This window comes from Eretmochelys imbricata, chromosome 9 (genome assembly GCF_965152235.1).
Source record: "Eretmochelys imbricata isolate rEreImb1 chromosome 9, rEreImb1.hap1, whole genome shotgun sequence".
Lineage (NCBI taxonomy): Eukaryota > Metazoa > Chordata > Testudines > Cheloniidae > Eretmochelys > Eretmochelys imbricata.
In genome coordinates this window covers 765,213-781,713 of record NC_135580.1, presented here as the reverse complement: position 1 = coordinate 781,713, position 16,501 = coordinate 765,213, and the positions used below count along the sequence as shown (strand labels likewise).

Genomic DNA, 16,501 nt, shown 5'->3' with positions numbered 1-16,501 from the left:
AGGCACATGGGATTTTCAATATCACATGGGACCAATGCCCGTCTGCTCTAGTATCTACTGCCCAGCTAATCCCTCTGGAGTGCTCAGCACCGCACAGGATTGAGCCCTCATTTACTGGCCAGGCTCTGGCCTGCTGCTCAGACCCACAGACTGTTGTGTCTCCTGCATGCTGTGCTCCAAAGCAGGTTTTACTGGACCGGTCACTCTCCATTGACAATATGAGGGGCAGCAAGCTAGTACTGTACGTTTCACATGGCAGTCCCTAGTGCAGGGAGCCTGTGGGCGTGAGCAGGCCTGGAGAAGAGCAGAGAGGGGGTTGGGGGAGATGGGAAGGGCAACCAAGGGTGAGGAGAGGGGAACAGCAGATTAAAGCGAAGGAGCAGAGTAGATTTAGTGGTGGGAAGGCAGATAGAACAGAGGATGGGGCGGGGCAGAGCAGGTAGAATGGGGAGTTGAGTGTGCCTATACGATAGGGGTGAGGATGGGAGGAAGAGCAGATGTAACAGGGAGGGGCAGAGCAGGCACAACAGAGCTGGAAGAGAAGCAAAGGAAGAGGAAATCGACTGGGAGACACCAACCCCCTTCTCCAGTCCTCCAAGTCACATGGGAATGCACCATAACCTTCTTCCCTCCTGTGTTACTTCCATCAGGAACACAGCTGGCTCTCCCTGAGACACATGAGGAGAGAGGGGAGGTAGCTGTCATTCCAGAGAGCGCTCTGTTTAATGTACGGTTTCAGAGTAACAGCCGTGTTAGTCTGTATTCGCAAAAAGAAAAGGAGTATTTGTGGCACCTTAGAGACTAAATTGGTTAGTCTCTAAGGTGCCACAAGTACTCCTTTTCTGTTTAATGTAACAGCTGTTCCTGGCTCTGGCTGTGTGGGGCAGACAGATGACACCAAGGGGGGAGTTCAGAGTATGGGCAGAAAGCTGCTCTCCCACCCATGGAAAGGGATGGGATGGACAGCATTGGAAGTAGCGAGTACAAATCAGGGGAGAAAACCCCAATCATCTTCCCTTCCTTTGCAACCATCCCATGACATGCAGCCAGGCTCCATGTGACCTGGGCTGAAATCCATCTGCTCTGCACTTTGGCAGTTGTGCAATGATGTACATAGAGTTAAAATTCTTCTACACAAAACGCTCATACCCTGAAGCCTGAGGGTTTATTACCCTCGTTATCATTATCTCTGCTTCCATAGATGTAGAGTTTATGAATGGTCATAAAATGTTCTTGGATTTTTTAAAAAAATCTAGACAGCATTAGTAGTTCTGCTCACCCCTATGCCACTGTATCTCCACTGTCTGACCACAGAAGGTATTCCTCTCCTTTCTTCTCAATGTATTGCCCGTCAGTTTCATGCAGTAATCTTCTCACCTGAGCATCAGTGGCAGAACAGACCTGAGCAATGATGGAACCTTTGATCTGTATGAGAACCCCGAAGTTCAGATGCTTATGGGAACCCGGAAAACCTGAGTTTGTAAAGCTGTCTAGCACAAACTTTCATGAGAACAGGCTTTCTTGCAAGATTTCCAGTATTTCCCTCTTCTGACCAAACTGTAAAGGCCCTCACAACAACACCTTTCATGGAATGTTCTCATTTCTGGCCAACCTCTGTTTCCAGACAGACCCCAGAAGTGCAATAACAGCGTAAAATAAAATATCTATCTGTCTATCTACACACACATTAAAACTGGACCAGTATTTTCCAGCTTAAAAGAAAAAAGGTTTGATTCAGGTTTTAGGAGAAAATTGAGATCAGATTTTGTTTTATACAAAATTGATTCACTCTTGGAAAGGCCCCTTGTTCTTATCTCCTGCTTTTGTGCAGTTTTCGTTTTTAGAATACCCTTTTCAGTGACTTCCTGGGCTTGGATCTGTATTGCCAGCCATTTGGGGCATTACATTTCAAAGAGCTGCACACATTTTTTAGCCCACTGGCTACCACTGGCATTAAAGCCCAGGGAATGTTTTGAAAATATAGGATTTAACTTTGCTGAGTACACTGGATTTACATTAAAACGGTAAAGTATTTCAGACAGCTGACTTAAAACTATGTTACTTGAGGAATTAATTTATTTTTTTTCTAAATGTTTAAGAAAATGCAGAGCTTAGGAAGCAATAAATCAATGAAAATGGAGATTTTTTTTGTAAAATGACCCATTGCTTTTCTGTTTGCTTAAACCCCTTCACTTTAAAAAAAAAAAAAAAATGTAGTTTAAACTGGTAGATGTTGCTTGAGCTATTTATCTCTCTGTGTGGAGTGGAGGGGGGAAAAGATGAGCCTACTTTGGACTTCATTTTATTGTTAAAATACTAGGAGTCAGCATGACTATAAAAGTACAGAGCAAATAAAGGAGAGGTGCTTTCTTGTGTTTCAGAGCTAAAGGAGAAAGAGCTTGCTGTTGGTACAGTTTGTGGATTGCAATGATGCTGGCTACCAGGATATCCCGGCCTCTGTCACTTTTATCTATGAAAACTCTGAATTTCAGGGACATTGGAAATGGTCTCAGGTAAGGAACCTGGGGGGCATGGGAGAGTGTGAGGTCTAGCGTGACACACACATCAAGGCTCCAACGTGGCTCCTTCATTTCAATGGGATTAGTTATTTGCGTGAGTAGGGACCAGTTGCGTCTGTAAGAGTTAGTCCCAGTTCCTCAGCTGCAATGTATTTCTGTGACTCTATTAAACAAGTACTGAAACAAATAAAACAACAGAGAAATTTGGAAGGGAGGGAGGGAGTTGTTTATGAAGATGACCTGGGCAAAGTAATGAAGTTGCTTCTCTCTAAATGCAAGCAGAAGATTAACCATTTAGATCTATAATCCTGGCTCAGACAAAACACCCTCTTAATTCGGACCCAGAGTCTGATCTGAGTTTGACTGGTCTAAATTCAGAGTAACTCCCCTCACTTTACAGGACTTGTTCTCAGAATTGGACTCGCAGTGAGAGCTGTGCTTGAGCTAAGACTGCAAGGTTTGGTCTGAAATTCAGGAATTTGAATGGAGGAATCAAATTGGAAAATTAGGTTGGAGTCTAAACTCCTGTATCCCACAAATGCTGTCTAAATATGTTACTGATTTATAAATAAAGACAGGTGTTGGATAATGAAGTCAGATGTTTGTAGCCCAGCAGAATTTCATTTTAAATTATAGTGTAAAAAATGGCTGCATTTGTTCACTTTCAGGGCCAATTCTAGCTAACATTTCTGACCAAGCATAGCACTTGCTGCCGTGAGTAGTCCTTTAAGGTCAATGGGACAATGTTTAGTAGCAAATGTTTGCAGGATCAGGCCCTGAAAAAGGACTTAAATGTTATGAAGGATCGTCTTTCCAACTCAAGTTAAATAACAAGAACTGTTGTTAGAACTCACTTGTTTTCTTTTATGTAATTTTTTAGATTTACACTGAAATCTCCATCCTTTCCTCTTGGCACTTTTACAACAATTAAATCGTACTTTATAACAATAGAATCAGGGCATGAGGACTGACACACAACCAAGTCCTCCTCCAAATTCATAATGCACGATATTGACCTGTCACAGTAATATTAACTCTAATGTGCCCACAACTGACTATATCTGCTGTTCCTAAATCCACCTCCCACGCCAGGGCCAGATCCAAAGCTGGCTGAAGTCAATGAGAGTCTTGCCACTGACTTCAATGGGCTTGGATCAAGCCCTGAATGTCCAAGATAAATGAGAGACCAGTTCGGGGAGGGAATATATTTTATTGGACCAGCTTCTGTTGGTGAGAGAAATGAGCTCTTCTTCATGAAGAAAGAAGTACTTTACAGCATACCTGGAAAGTTAATTAATCCTGGCTATAGATATAAAATGATGGGGTCTAAATTGTCTGTTACCACTCAAGAAAGAGATCTTGGAGTCATTGTGGATAGTTCTCTGAAAACATCCACTCAGTGTGCAGCGGCAGTCAAAAAACTGAACAGCATGTTGGGAATCGTTAAGAAAGCGATGATAATAAGACAGAAAATATCATATTTCCTCTATACAAATCCATGGTTCGCCCACACCTTGAATACTGCATGCAGATATGGTCACCCCATCTCAAAAAAATATATTGGAATTGGAAAAGATTCAAAAAAGGTCAACAAAAATGATTAGGGGTATGGAACGGCTGCTGTATGAGGAGAGATTAAGAAGACTGGGACTTTCCAGCTTGGAAAAGAGACAACTAAGGGGAGATATGATAGAGGTCTATAAAATCACGACTGGTGTGGAGAAAGTAAATAAGGAAGTGTTATTTACTCCTTCTCATAACACAGGAACTAGGGGTCACCAAATGAAATTAAAAGGCAGCAGATTTAAAACAAATAAAAGGAAGTATTTTTGACACAACGCACAGTCAACCTGTGGAACTCCTTGCCAGAGGATGTTGTGAAGGCCAAGACTATAACAGGGTTCAAAAAAGAACTAGATAAGTTCATGGAGGATAGGTCCATCAATGGCTATTAACCAGGATGGACAGGAATGGTGTCCCTAGTCTCTGTTTGCCAGAAGCTGTGAATGGGCGACAAGATGGATGACTTGATGATTACCTGTTCTGTTCATTCCCTCTGGGGCACCTGGCATTGGCCACTGTCGGAAGATGGACCTTTGGTCTGACCCAGTCTGGCCGTTTTTATGTTCTTATGTTCTGGCTCTGATGGCCCTAGGTGAGTTCCAGGGATGCGGGTGGGAGGGGGCGGCTTCACAGAGAACACTGTGCCAGCAGCCCCGCCCAGGCCAAACCAGGAGGGCCACAGCCTGACTCTGTGGTGGTACATGGGGAGAGAGGCGGCCAGGCTCCCAGGAAGCCACCTACCAAGCATTCAGGTTCCTAGGAAGCACCAGGAAATAGTTCTGTTCCATTTGCCTTGTGTGTCTGGAAGATGTGGGGGCCACATCAAACCAATGGCAGCTCGCAGGCTTTGCATTTGTGGCCCCTCAATACTAGTCAGTAATGGCCCAGCCTTGGACTCTTCACTCAGGCAAAACTCCCACTGACTTTGTTTATCAGACCATCTCACTTTGAGCCCAGCCCTGAAAGGCGCTGAGTCTGCCCCTGCTGATGGTAGAGGGCCTTGGACTTTTGGGGGCGGGGGGTTGCCTGAGTGAAGAGTGTGGGATTGGACCCTAAAAAACATTGGAAGCTTTGGCATTGGTTACTAATGACTTCGCAGATGGCTCATGGAGCTGACAGTTTTAAACACTGAAGACTGAACAACTTTGTAGAGATTTCTTGTACAAACAGCATGAAACTTTGGTCCAGATACTGCAGTCAGCCCCACCCAGGCAGACACCTGCACCCAGGAGGAGCCCAGTGGGGCTACGGTCACCTTTGCTCACAATACATTTCTGTTTCCTAAATGCACACCTTGTTTCTCTACTCTGCATGTTCTAACGCACACATGGACTGCTAGCCAGAGCTGCAATGGAAGTCTCACCGTTGACATGAATGGTAGTGCTGTTGCATAGTCAATGCTTTAATGCAATGGGATAACGTTTTGCACACTTGAATCATGACAAATTCTGTCTGAGATTTGCATTAGATAAATTAATCAAAGCTAATAGATTAAAGAGGACAAATTAAATTCCATAACCCTCAGCTCACTGTAGAGTCAAAGGTCTCTGATGTGCTCACTAGAATTCAGTTGTTGTATAAGGCTGATTAAACCTACTTCACACCATAAAAGCACATTAAGAGGCCGAGCATCATGCACATTTGCTGGGACTTTCCTTTGCTGGCATCAGTACTGATCAGCAACTGACCTTCATTTCACTCGGCTACCCCACAAAACAAGATACAGTAACTCCTCACTTAACGCTGTAGTTATGTTCCTGAAAAATGCAACTTTAAGCAAAACGATGTTAAGCGAATCCAATTTCCCTCTAAGAATTAATGTAAATGGGGGGGGGGGGCGGTGTTAGGTTCCAGGGAAATTTTTTTCACCAGACAAAAAAACCATATATATATACACACACACACAGTATAAGTTTTAAACAAACAATTTAATACTGTATACAGCAATGATGAGTGTGAAGCTTGGCTGAGGAGGTGAAGTAAGAGGGTGGGATATTTCCCAGGGAATGCCTTACTGCAAAATGATGAACTAGCATTCGGCTGAGCCCTCAAGGGTTAACACATTGTTAACGTAGCCTCACACTCTACCCTGTGTGAGAGAGAGAGAGACACACGCATTGCCCCTTTAAGTATGCTGACCCCACTTAAGTACTTTGCCTTTTTAAGTAGATCAGCAAGTTGAGAGAGCAGCTGCGGCCAGCAAGCTCCTCTGTCCTGAGCCCTGTCATGTCCCCACCCTGCTCTATATGGAGAAGGGGTAAGCTGGGTGCAGGAGTGGGGGGAGGGGGACACCCTGACATTAGCCCTCCTCTTCCCCCCACCCCGCACAGTAACCAGGAGCAGCTCCAAGGCAGAGAGCAGGAGCAGCACATGGCAGTGGGGGGAGGGTCAGCTGAACTGCCGGCAATTGGTAGCCTGGCCAGCGGTAGCCTGGCCAGCGGCTGCCACACAGGGAACTTAGGGGGGTGGGGAGCTGATGCGGGGGGCTGCTGGTCCACCCTGGCTCCAAGCCCCCACCTGCTAGCTCCAACGGGCTGCTCTTCCTGCAAGCAGTGGACAAAGCAGGCGACTGCCACAACATTATAAGGGAGCATTGCGCAACTTTAAACGAGCATGTTCCCTAATTGATTAGCAACATGTTCCCTAATTGATTAGCAACGAAACAATGTTAACCGGGATGAGTTTAAGTGAGAACTTATTGTAGACCAAATTCACAGTAATCTGCAAAAGATTGCTCTGCTCTGCAAACAGCACAGAGACAACAGTCAATCAATGTGTTTTAAGTAAATCGCAAACGAAAGATGACTTTGAAAAATAAAAATGTTTCATGCAACTACGATGAACATTATGAAAAGGTTGTGAGCTGGTAGAATACATAAAGATGTTTAGCTAGAGAAATGAAAGTCCCAGGCCAGGATCTCAGTTCAGTATTCTTAGACACAGCCAGTTTGTGACCTGCACCTGACCTCCGCACCAATTAACCCTCTTCATGCTTGGCTTCTGCTATTTCAAGAGGACGCAGGGCTTGTGACTCTGCAACTGAGGTAGAGAAGGAGCTGGCCTGTGGAATGGCAGGTGAACTGTAGTAACCCGATCGGTCAAACTTGCCAATATCAGTTCCGTCCAACTAGGAGAGGATTCCACCTTACCCGACTGATTCGTAGCGCCTTTCCTGTCACAGCTCCATCCAGCCCTAGATGCAGCAGAAGAAGCTGAGTATGTGTAGATCTTTGTACAACGTGCTGCAGCGTCACACGCATTGTTTAGGGGGGACCTCTGGCATCTGATGAGAATCTGCTTGCAAGTAGCTGAACCAATTTACGAGAGAAAGAGAGCACTGCTCCCTGGGGAAAAGTGTTTGAGAGACCCAGCCAGGGGATAGCTAATGAAGCACAGAGGGAAGCTGAAATACTTGCAGGGAACCGAGGGGAGAGAGCCAGGAGACTGTAGCAAGATGCAGCCCAGAGGCAGCAATAACAGTGAGTGAAGGAAACAGAAAGAAACTGACACAGCCCAGAGGAGAGATGATTGCTTGGGGAAGGAATTTGGATTGCTCTCATGGATGTTCTGACTGAGCCCTGGCTTTAAACGATCTTTGTAAGCTGAGGGAAGAGCTAAGCGAGTGAGTTGTTGCCAGTCACACAGCTTTTCTAATGGATGCTCATTCCGTGGAAAGCACCATCTCTTCCATGCCACACTGCATTTGGAAATGCAGTACGTCTGGAGATAAACTGTACAGAGGGGATTGTAACCTGTATGGCAGGCATGGCTCAAAGCCACACAAGCTCTTAGTTAATTATTAAGAGGGGATGTGAGAACTCCATAAGAGCGTCTGATTGGTGCAGACGCCAGGGCAAGAGAGGTGTTATTTAGGGGATGGGAGGGGCTGTAATTAAGGGTAATGAGGTAGAACTGAGTAAGGGAAATTTTAAGGGCATGTGACACTTGCAGATGTAGTGCGCTTTGAGTTAAACCAGCCTTCGGAGAGCGCAGTAGGGAAAGTGCTGCAGTCTGTCCACACTGACAGCTTCAAGCGCACTGGTGTGGCCACATTTGCGGCACTTGCAGCAGCATTGGGCGCCGTGCATTATGGGCAGCTATCCCAGCATGCAAGTGACTGTAACTTGCTTTTCAAATGGGAGTGGGGTGGAGTGTGACAGGGAGTGTGTTGTGTGTATGTGAGGGGAGAGAGAGAGTGGGGTTTTGGGGGGCTGAGAGCATGTCAGCATGCTGTCTTGTAAGTTCAGACAGCAGCAGACCCCCCTCCCCGCCCCCGCCTCCCCCTCTCCTTCCCCCTCTCTCTGACAGCATTTCACACTAATGGTTGCTTTGTCTTGGAGCAGGTAAGCATACTGGCTGTCAGAAACGGAGCTTTCAAAGGGCATATCCGCATTCCTGCAACGATTCCAAAACAATGACAAGAGTGGCCACTTGACTTAAAGGAATTATGGGACGTTTCTGGAGGCTGATCAGAGCGCAGTAATGCAAGACCTCGTCCACACTGGCGCCATGGCGCTCCAGCAGGGGCGCAGCAAACGTTATTCTACTCGCACAGCAGCGCTGTAGCTGCGGAGTCAGAGCGCTCTACGTGCCTCTCCAGTGTGGACGGGTAGTGAGCTAGTGCGCCCGGGGCTCCTTTTTTGTGCTGTAACTCACAAGCGTAGCCAAGCCCTCAGCTGAATATCACAGACCGTCTCCTAACAGTGAGTTTTATTGGACTGTGGAATGATTGCCACCAAACCTGCTTTCTGTGTACTGTCCATTTCATGTTTGGGTGTATCTGTGTGCGTTAGATTAGTGACTGTTTCATAAGGTTCAGTAGTGGTATCCTGGCAGCTTCAGCTACTGGGAATAGCAACAAGTCTTTTGGGAAAAAATGCTTGACACAGTGGAGAAGAAATAGGTATAGGGAGATTTGCAGACCGAGCCCTCTGTTCTCAGATTACATCCTATGCCATGGACAGGAGCAAAACTAAATTACCTCTTTGTGGCTCTTGCCAAGGTTTCAAGGTCGGTGGCTGGGAGAAAGTCTGTATCTGATTGTTCTCGTTTCTCTTGCAGGCCTGTGCAAGGATTTTGCTTTCCTTTCTTGACTCCAAGTGGCAGACGTTCTTATGCAAGTGAAATAAATCAGGTGAGTGTGACAGTACTTTAAAACAGCTGTCTCTGACGAGCTAGGATTTTTAACACAAAGATAGAAACCTTGTGACAAAATTCTCCTCTCTGATCTGCACTACAGAGCCAGTGTTGGACCTCTCCAGCATATTCCACATTCTTTCCTAGTGTGTAGTGTCCACTGACGGAGAAGAACACGTGCTGTTAATGGGGGAATTGAACACCCAGACCAGTGTTTTTTCTACTACATTAGGAAGTCACCAGTTTGAAAGCTCCCCTCTAAGGAAGTTTATACAGTGTATACAGGACTATATACAATAGTCCTGCCCCCTGTGAGTGGATTTTAGGTGCAGAATTCTTTGCTGGTGGAAATTGGTGTAGCTCCACATTATGCTACTCTGAAACCTGACAATATGTTCTGTGGCACTTTGAGGAAGAAGAGGGGTTTACAGCGGACACATTGCCCAGTGGTTAGGGTGCTAGCCTGGGACTCAGAAGACCTAGGTTCAGTTCTCTGCTCTGGTACTTGCTTCCTAGGTGACCTTGGGCAAGTCACTTAGTCTCTCACATCCCTATGTGTGAAATTCTTTCCTTGATTTTAAGGCCAGACAGCACCATTACGTCAGTCTGACCACCTGTATAACACAGACCCAGTTACTCTGGTACTGAGCCCACTGACTTTTGGGAATAATAGCACTTGTGGTGAGGATACAGCACTTCAAGGACTGTGCGTCGCTCACACGCTCTGGTCTTGGGACCTGCCATAGATAGTGTCCTTGGTCACAGTTCTACCTTCTTACTGTGCTGGGTGCCCTGGTGTCTGGATTTCAGGGGCTGGGAGCATTGTGGTCTGTGAAGCACTTTGGGATGAAAGCACCATGTAAATGCCAAGTAGCATTTTTCCATGTGCATAGTGCACCTCCCAAACACTCACCACGGGGCAGTGTTTAAAACGTGTTTTCTGACAGAAAATCTCCATGGCCATAGTACCAGGCACAATTATTTGTATTGCTGTAAATTACAGTTAATTAAGGGTCAGATCCTGCCCTGTGCCCTGCGTGGTGGGCAGCCATGCACCTGCTGGAGTCCTCAGGAGCACAGCTAGATCAGCCTGCCCAAATGCCTCCTGGGAATCACTGGGGTGTACTGGCTGAGCAGTACCCTCCCCCACGCTCACTTTAGTGAAGGTACCATGTGCTCCCCCTTTGGTACACAGATAGCACTGTTAGCTGATCAGGGGCATGGCCCCATCCCTCCTCATCTCCTTCCCGACAGCTAGTGCCTACCTGCTGGAGCACCGGAAGGGCCATGTTCCCCGATATGCTTGTGGCCAGGCATAGGGAAGGGAAAGCTGCTTGTACCCTCCTGCCGTTGCACATGGCACAGGCCTGACATTATAAAATTTCCTGACTGCATTAATCACAGATGCTGCTCCAACCCCGAGTGGCTGACGGAATCTTGTGGAGAGTTCGGTCAGACTAGCTAATGTCATTGTCGCTCAGCCCCAGTGTGCCCTGAGGGAAGCCAAGTGTCTAGTTTTCAACAGAGGCCACAGTAAATGGTTCTTAACTAATGGTACCAATAGCAGCACCCTCTCTATGTGTAATGCCTGGCGCAAATTGGGCCAGCACATCAAACCTAGACACAGTGGCCTGGGCCTATATCTAATCAAAATGGCGAAGTCAATTCCTTTGCTCCTAAAGGATGTCAGAGCACTTCACACACTACTTACAGGGATTTGAACATCCTCCACCACTGACCTCCAGCCATTCAATGTTCTTAGGAGGAGACGTGAATATTAACTTTCCCTTTTTGACCTTCATAATGAAAAATAGCTAGGCAAAATAATATCTTACATTAACCAACTGGTTTCCCATCCAAATATTAAACCAGTCAGATTCTGCTTAGCTTATGAGATCTGCTGAAATTGTAACTAGAGGAAAGGAGGACTTGTAGCACCTTAAAGACTAACAAATTTATTTGAGCATAAGCTTTTGTGAGCTACAGCTCGCTTCATCGGGTGCATTCAGTGGAAAATACAGTGGGGAGATTTATATACACAGAGAACATGAAACAATGGGTGTTACCATACACACTGTAACGAGGGTGATCACTTATGCTCAAATAAATTGGTTAGTCTCTAAGGTGCCACAAGTACTCCTTTTCTTTTTGCGAATACAGACTAACACGGCTGTTACTCTGAAACCTGTCACTTAAGGTGAGCTATTACCAGCAGGAGAGCGGGGGGGAAAAAACCTTTTGTAGTGATAATCAAGGTAGGGCATTAGGAACAGTGGGGGGGTGGGGGGGGATAATAAACATGGGGAAATAGTTTTACTTTGTGTAATGACCCATCCACTCCCAGTCTTTATTCAAGCCTAAGTTAATTGTATCCAGTTTGCAAATTAATTCCAGTTCAACAGTCTCTCGTTGGAGTCTGTTTTTGAAGTTTTGTTGTTGAAGAATTGCCACTTTTAGGTCTGTAATCGAGTGACCAAAGAGATTGAAGTCTTCTCCGACTGGTTTTTGAATGTTATAATTCTTGACGTCTGATTTGTTTCCATTTATTCTTTTACGTAGAGACTGTCCAGTTTGACCAATGTACATTGCAGAGGGGCATTGCTGGCACATGATGGCATATATCCCATTGGTGGATGTGCAGGTGAACGAGCCTCTGATAGTGTGGCTGATGTGATTAGGCCCTATGATGGTGTCCCCTGAATAGATATGTGGACACAGTTGACAACTGGCTTTGTTGCAAGGATAGGTTCCTGGGTTAGTGGTTCTGTTGTGTGGTGTGTGGTTGCTGGTGAGTATTTGCTTCAGGTTGGGGGGCTGTCTGTCAGCAAGGACTGGCCTGTCTCCCAAGATCTGTGAGAGTGATGGGTCGTCCTCAGGATAGGTTGTAGATCCTTGATGATGCGATGGAGAGGTTTTAGTTGGGGGCTGAAGGTGATGGCTAGTGGCATTCTGTTATTTTCTTTGTTGGGCCTGTCCTATAGTAGGTGACTTCTGGGTACTCTTCTGGCTCTGTCAATCCCAATGTGATATATGTGAGTGTATTTGGTCACTCGATTACAGACCTAAAAGTTGCAATTCTTCAACAAAAAAACTTCAAAAACAAACTCCAACAAGAGACTGCTGAAATGGAATTAATTTGCAAACGGGATACAATTAACTTAGGCTTGAATAGAGACTGGGAGTGGATGGGTCATTACACAAAGTAAAACTATTTCCCCATGTTTATTCCCCCCCCCTCCACTCCCCACTGTTCCTCAGATGTTCTTGTCAACTGCTGGAAATGGGCCACCTTGATGATCACTACAAAAGGATTCCTCCCCCGCTCTCCTGCTGGTAATAGCTCACCTTACCTGATCACTCTCCTTACAGTGTGTATGGTAACACCCATTGTTTCACGTTCTCTGTGTATATAAATCTCCCCACTGTATTTTCCACTGAATGCATCCGATAAAGTGAGCTGTAGCTCACTAAAGCTTATGCTCAAATAAGTTTGTTAGTCTCTAAGATGCCACAAGTCCTCCTGTTCTTTTTGCGGATACAGACTAACACGGCTGCTACTCTAAAACCTGTAACTAGAGGGTTTGTGTGTTATAGGTTGGCCACAGGAAACAAGCAGTGAGTAGGATTAAACTACAACCTTTCTTTAATCACATTGACATATTTCTCCCCCTGTAAATTCTTGTTTGCATATTGCATTTATTCATTCCTGCTCGGTTCAGCTAACCCTGAATACAGCGGTTAATATTTGGTGCCTTTGGGATGTGCCAGATTCCACTAACTGGCCCACAGTTGGGAGGACGTCCCTGGGAGAGGATGCCTCTAACCTCATATATGGGTTTTATCCCTTCTCTGCAATTCACTTGTTTCAAACACTCTCTTTTAATATGTTTTATTTATTTTATCTCGTTTTACAGATTGGTAGCAAAGCTGTGCTCATTACTGGCTGTGACTCAGGATTTGGGTTCTCTTTAGCCAAACACCTGCACTCCAAAGGCTTCATTGTCTTTGCTGGCTGCCTGTTTAAGGTAGGGAAATAAAAGAGCTTGGTCCTTCATCTAATTCACATGCACTGTAACACACTGCGCAATTTCCGAGCAGTGGGTGTCACCCCAGGAAATGACACAAGCATTTGTTTCACTTCCATGAGAATCGGAGATGGGCCAGGACCAGAACCCCAGAGCTACCCACCCTGAGATTTGGGGGAATTACACATCTGAATTCAGATCCAAATGTCATGGCTCTGAGCCAATTTAAAAATGGGCCAGAACCTAAAATCTGGACACAGTAACTTGGGACTGTCTCAAATCAGAATGTTGGAGTCAATTCCGGGCTGGGTCTTTGGACCTAATCTGATAAAGCCTATTTATTTAAAGTGTATTTTGACTAATATATTAGTGCACCCACCCCCTGACCCTCTGGTGACTAGATGACACATGGTGCAAATTTACTATTTTCCAGAATCAGAGGTACATCTAATCCCCAGTGTAAATCAGGAGTGACTCCAGTGAAGGCAGTAGTACTGATGGAAGTGAAGTCAATTCCTAGGTATTCTAGTCAAATTCTGTCTTGATATTCCTGTTTATTACAGTGAGGGTTTCAATGGGGTGTAAGACGGGCCAGAATGCAGACCACTGTGTCAGCCTGAGGCCCTGGAATGGTTTAATAGAATCATAGACTATCAGGGTTGGAAGGGACCTCAGGAGGTCATCTAGTCCAACCCCCTGCTCAAAGGGGGACCAATCCCCAATTTTTGCCCCAGATCCCTAAATGGCCCCCTCAAGGATTGAACTCACAACCCTGGGTTTAGCAGGCCAAAGCTCAAACCACTGAGCTATCCCTGCCCCCACCCCTCCAAAGTCCAAACACATTACCACTTTCTTATTTAGGTATTCAGAAACCTGTTGCCAACCCAGTTTCTTGTGAGAACATACTTTGTTCTCAGTAGGATGCCAAAGAGTGGTAACTGTGCCCACGTCCAAATTATTTTCTTCAAAGAGACACTGCCAGGTACTTTTAAAATGTTTTCAATATAATTCCCTCGTTTTTGCCTTTTCATTTATTTTTTTAAATTGTATAATTTTTTCCCCCTCCTGCATTGTTTCAAATGAAGGAAATTTGATTTTCAGCATCTCTGTCAATTGTGGTAGTGCAGCTCTGGAAAAGGGGTTCATTTATTAACTCCGGCTCCCTCTACTGGCTATGCAGCAAAAGAACATAAGAGGACTGTAGGTCCATGGAAACTGTTGCTTGTTTTAAAACTACCTGAAGGACAGAACAGTGGCCGCTTGTTTTCTGAGTATTTCTACTGAGCTTTTGCAATAAAAGATAAACATTATGGTCTGTCAGTGTAGTCTGTGGCAGAGCTAAAGATTAAAACAACGAGGAGTCTGGTGGCACCGTAAAGACTAACAGATTTATTTGGGCATAAGCTTTTGTGGGTAGAATACTTCTTCAGTGGGGGGTTTTTACCCATGAAAGCTTATGCCCAAATAAATCAGTTAGTCTTTTAAGTGCCACCGGGCTCCTTGTTGTTTTTGTGAATACAGACTAACATGGCTATCCCTCTGATACTAAAGATGAAAGAGATGTAGAATGAACATCAGCACCTGGGCAGATCCGGCAAAAATGTTGAGAAGCGACTAGTGATTTGGGGGGCCTTGGTTTTTGGCTGCCGACCTGAGAGACCTTAAAGGGGCGGATGTTCAGAGGGTGGGTGATCTGCACTGTCTGAAACTCAGGCTCCTTTATGGTGTCTCAAGCTGGGCACCTACAATCTCTGTCACTTCGGAAAACCCTGGCCTGTGACAATTCCCACATAAGCCATGTTTTGGGCCTGAACTGCCTGGCAGTGGCTCTGGGGATGCATTGTTGTGAACGCCATTCCAACGCTCGGCAGAGTGTGTTCCACATAATGCCCCTCACTCAGGAATTAGATGTAGCACTTTCTGCTGGACTCCCCTTGGTGTGTTCTTCAAAGAGTGAGACCATAGCAAGTGCTGCCAACAGGCCTTCAAAGGGGTTATCAGCAGAAAAGTGACTGTGAAAATGGCAAAAGCCTACTCAGCAGATCTGCTCCCAGTGAGTCTTCAAGTCATATCCTGACATTATGGACTAATCCAAGTTTCTGTTGTTAGCCCTGCAGAACCAATACTGCTATGGGAGAGAGACCTGAATTTGATTCATGCCTCAAGCATCATTAGCAAAACTGAGCAAACTTCTGATTGCAGAACAATTATACTGGTGATGATCTTAGAGGCAGAAAGAAACCCAGCACGGTTTTCAGATCCCAGATAGAATTTCTAGAGGTGGGAATAAGAAGAGTTGTCTTTTAGTATGTAAATTAAGTGAATTGATCTAGAAGTGATTGGTGGAAAATGAATGCAGTACTTCAGAGTATCATTTTCACGTTGTCACCTTTGCAGAGTATAGCTGCACTTCAAGGCCATAGGTTTGATTGACAACGTTTTTCCGCGGCCTCCTCCACATGCAAATAAATAGAGTGTGTGCAATGAACATCTGGTGCTACTTTTTAATTAGTCAAAATCTTCTGTTGGGGTCAAACCCTGAGCTCCTTGCTTGATTTTTACACAGGGAAACTCAAACTGCAGTCAGGGAGAGTTTTGTCTTGAATCAGGAATGAGTGGAAACCAAGTAAGCAGCTGAGGATCTGCCACTGTGGTTCTATAAATGCATCATTTCACAACCAGGTGCTTCCAAACATTTTGATTCCTTGCCAAAGATAATGGCAGCTTGGATCCAAGTAAGCATCACCCTGCAGCAGCCTTATTTCACCTCTTTGGTTAATAGCTATAGGAGCCAGATGACACAAGATGAAGAAGGTATTTTTCCAGCAACATATCTGTCTCCATTGGACCTCTCTGATATCTACACAGCTGCTAGGCGTGTCATGGAGTCCTTGCTTGCTTTGCTCTCACGTGCTCAGGCCTTATGGCGTTGTTAGGGAGTGAGTAGCCAGGGGAATGGGGTAGCAAATGAGCATGTGAACAGTTTATTGAAAGGCCCATAGGATGGCACAGGAGGCTCCCAGGGCTCGAAGATGAATGCTGCACTGCAGGGCCACCATGACCAGGCTGATGGGGCCACCAGGTCGTAGCCCGGGGGCACTGGAGGGTAACCGGGAAACAGAAAGATGGCAGCAGGGTTCAGATCCGGGGCGGAAATCTTGCCCCTGTAGAGCCAGCATGCAATGGGGAAAATGGCATAGACAGCATCTCCTCTCCACATAGCAGAGGGCAGGATGTCTGGATACTGCTCCAGAGGTC

General features: G+C 45.6%; 1 protein-coding gene across 1 annotated transcript in view; it reads left to right on the top strand.

Moving 5' to 3' along the window:
- Window positions 1–16,501, top strand: part of BDH1 (3-hydroxybutyrate dehydrogenase 1) — a 44,313-nt gene that overhangs the window by 10,698 nt on the left and 17,114 nt on the right. The window contains exons 2-4 of the mRNA XM_077827045.1: window positions 2,382–2,513; window positions 9,144–9,216; window positions 13,133–13,243. Coding sequence (XP_077683171.1) covers window positions 2,428–2,513; window positions 9,144–9,216; window positions 13,133–13,243 — 270 coding nt within the window. The 5' untranslated portion in view covers window positions 2,382–2,427. The remainder of the gene's footprint in view (window positions 1–2,381; window positions 2,514–9,143; window positions 9,217–13,132; window positions 13,244–16,501) is intronic.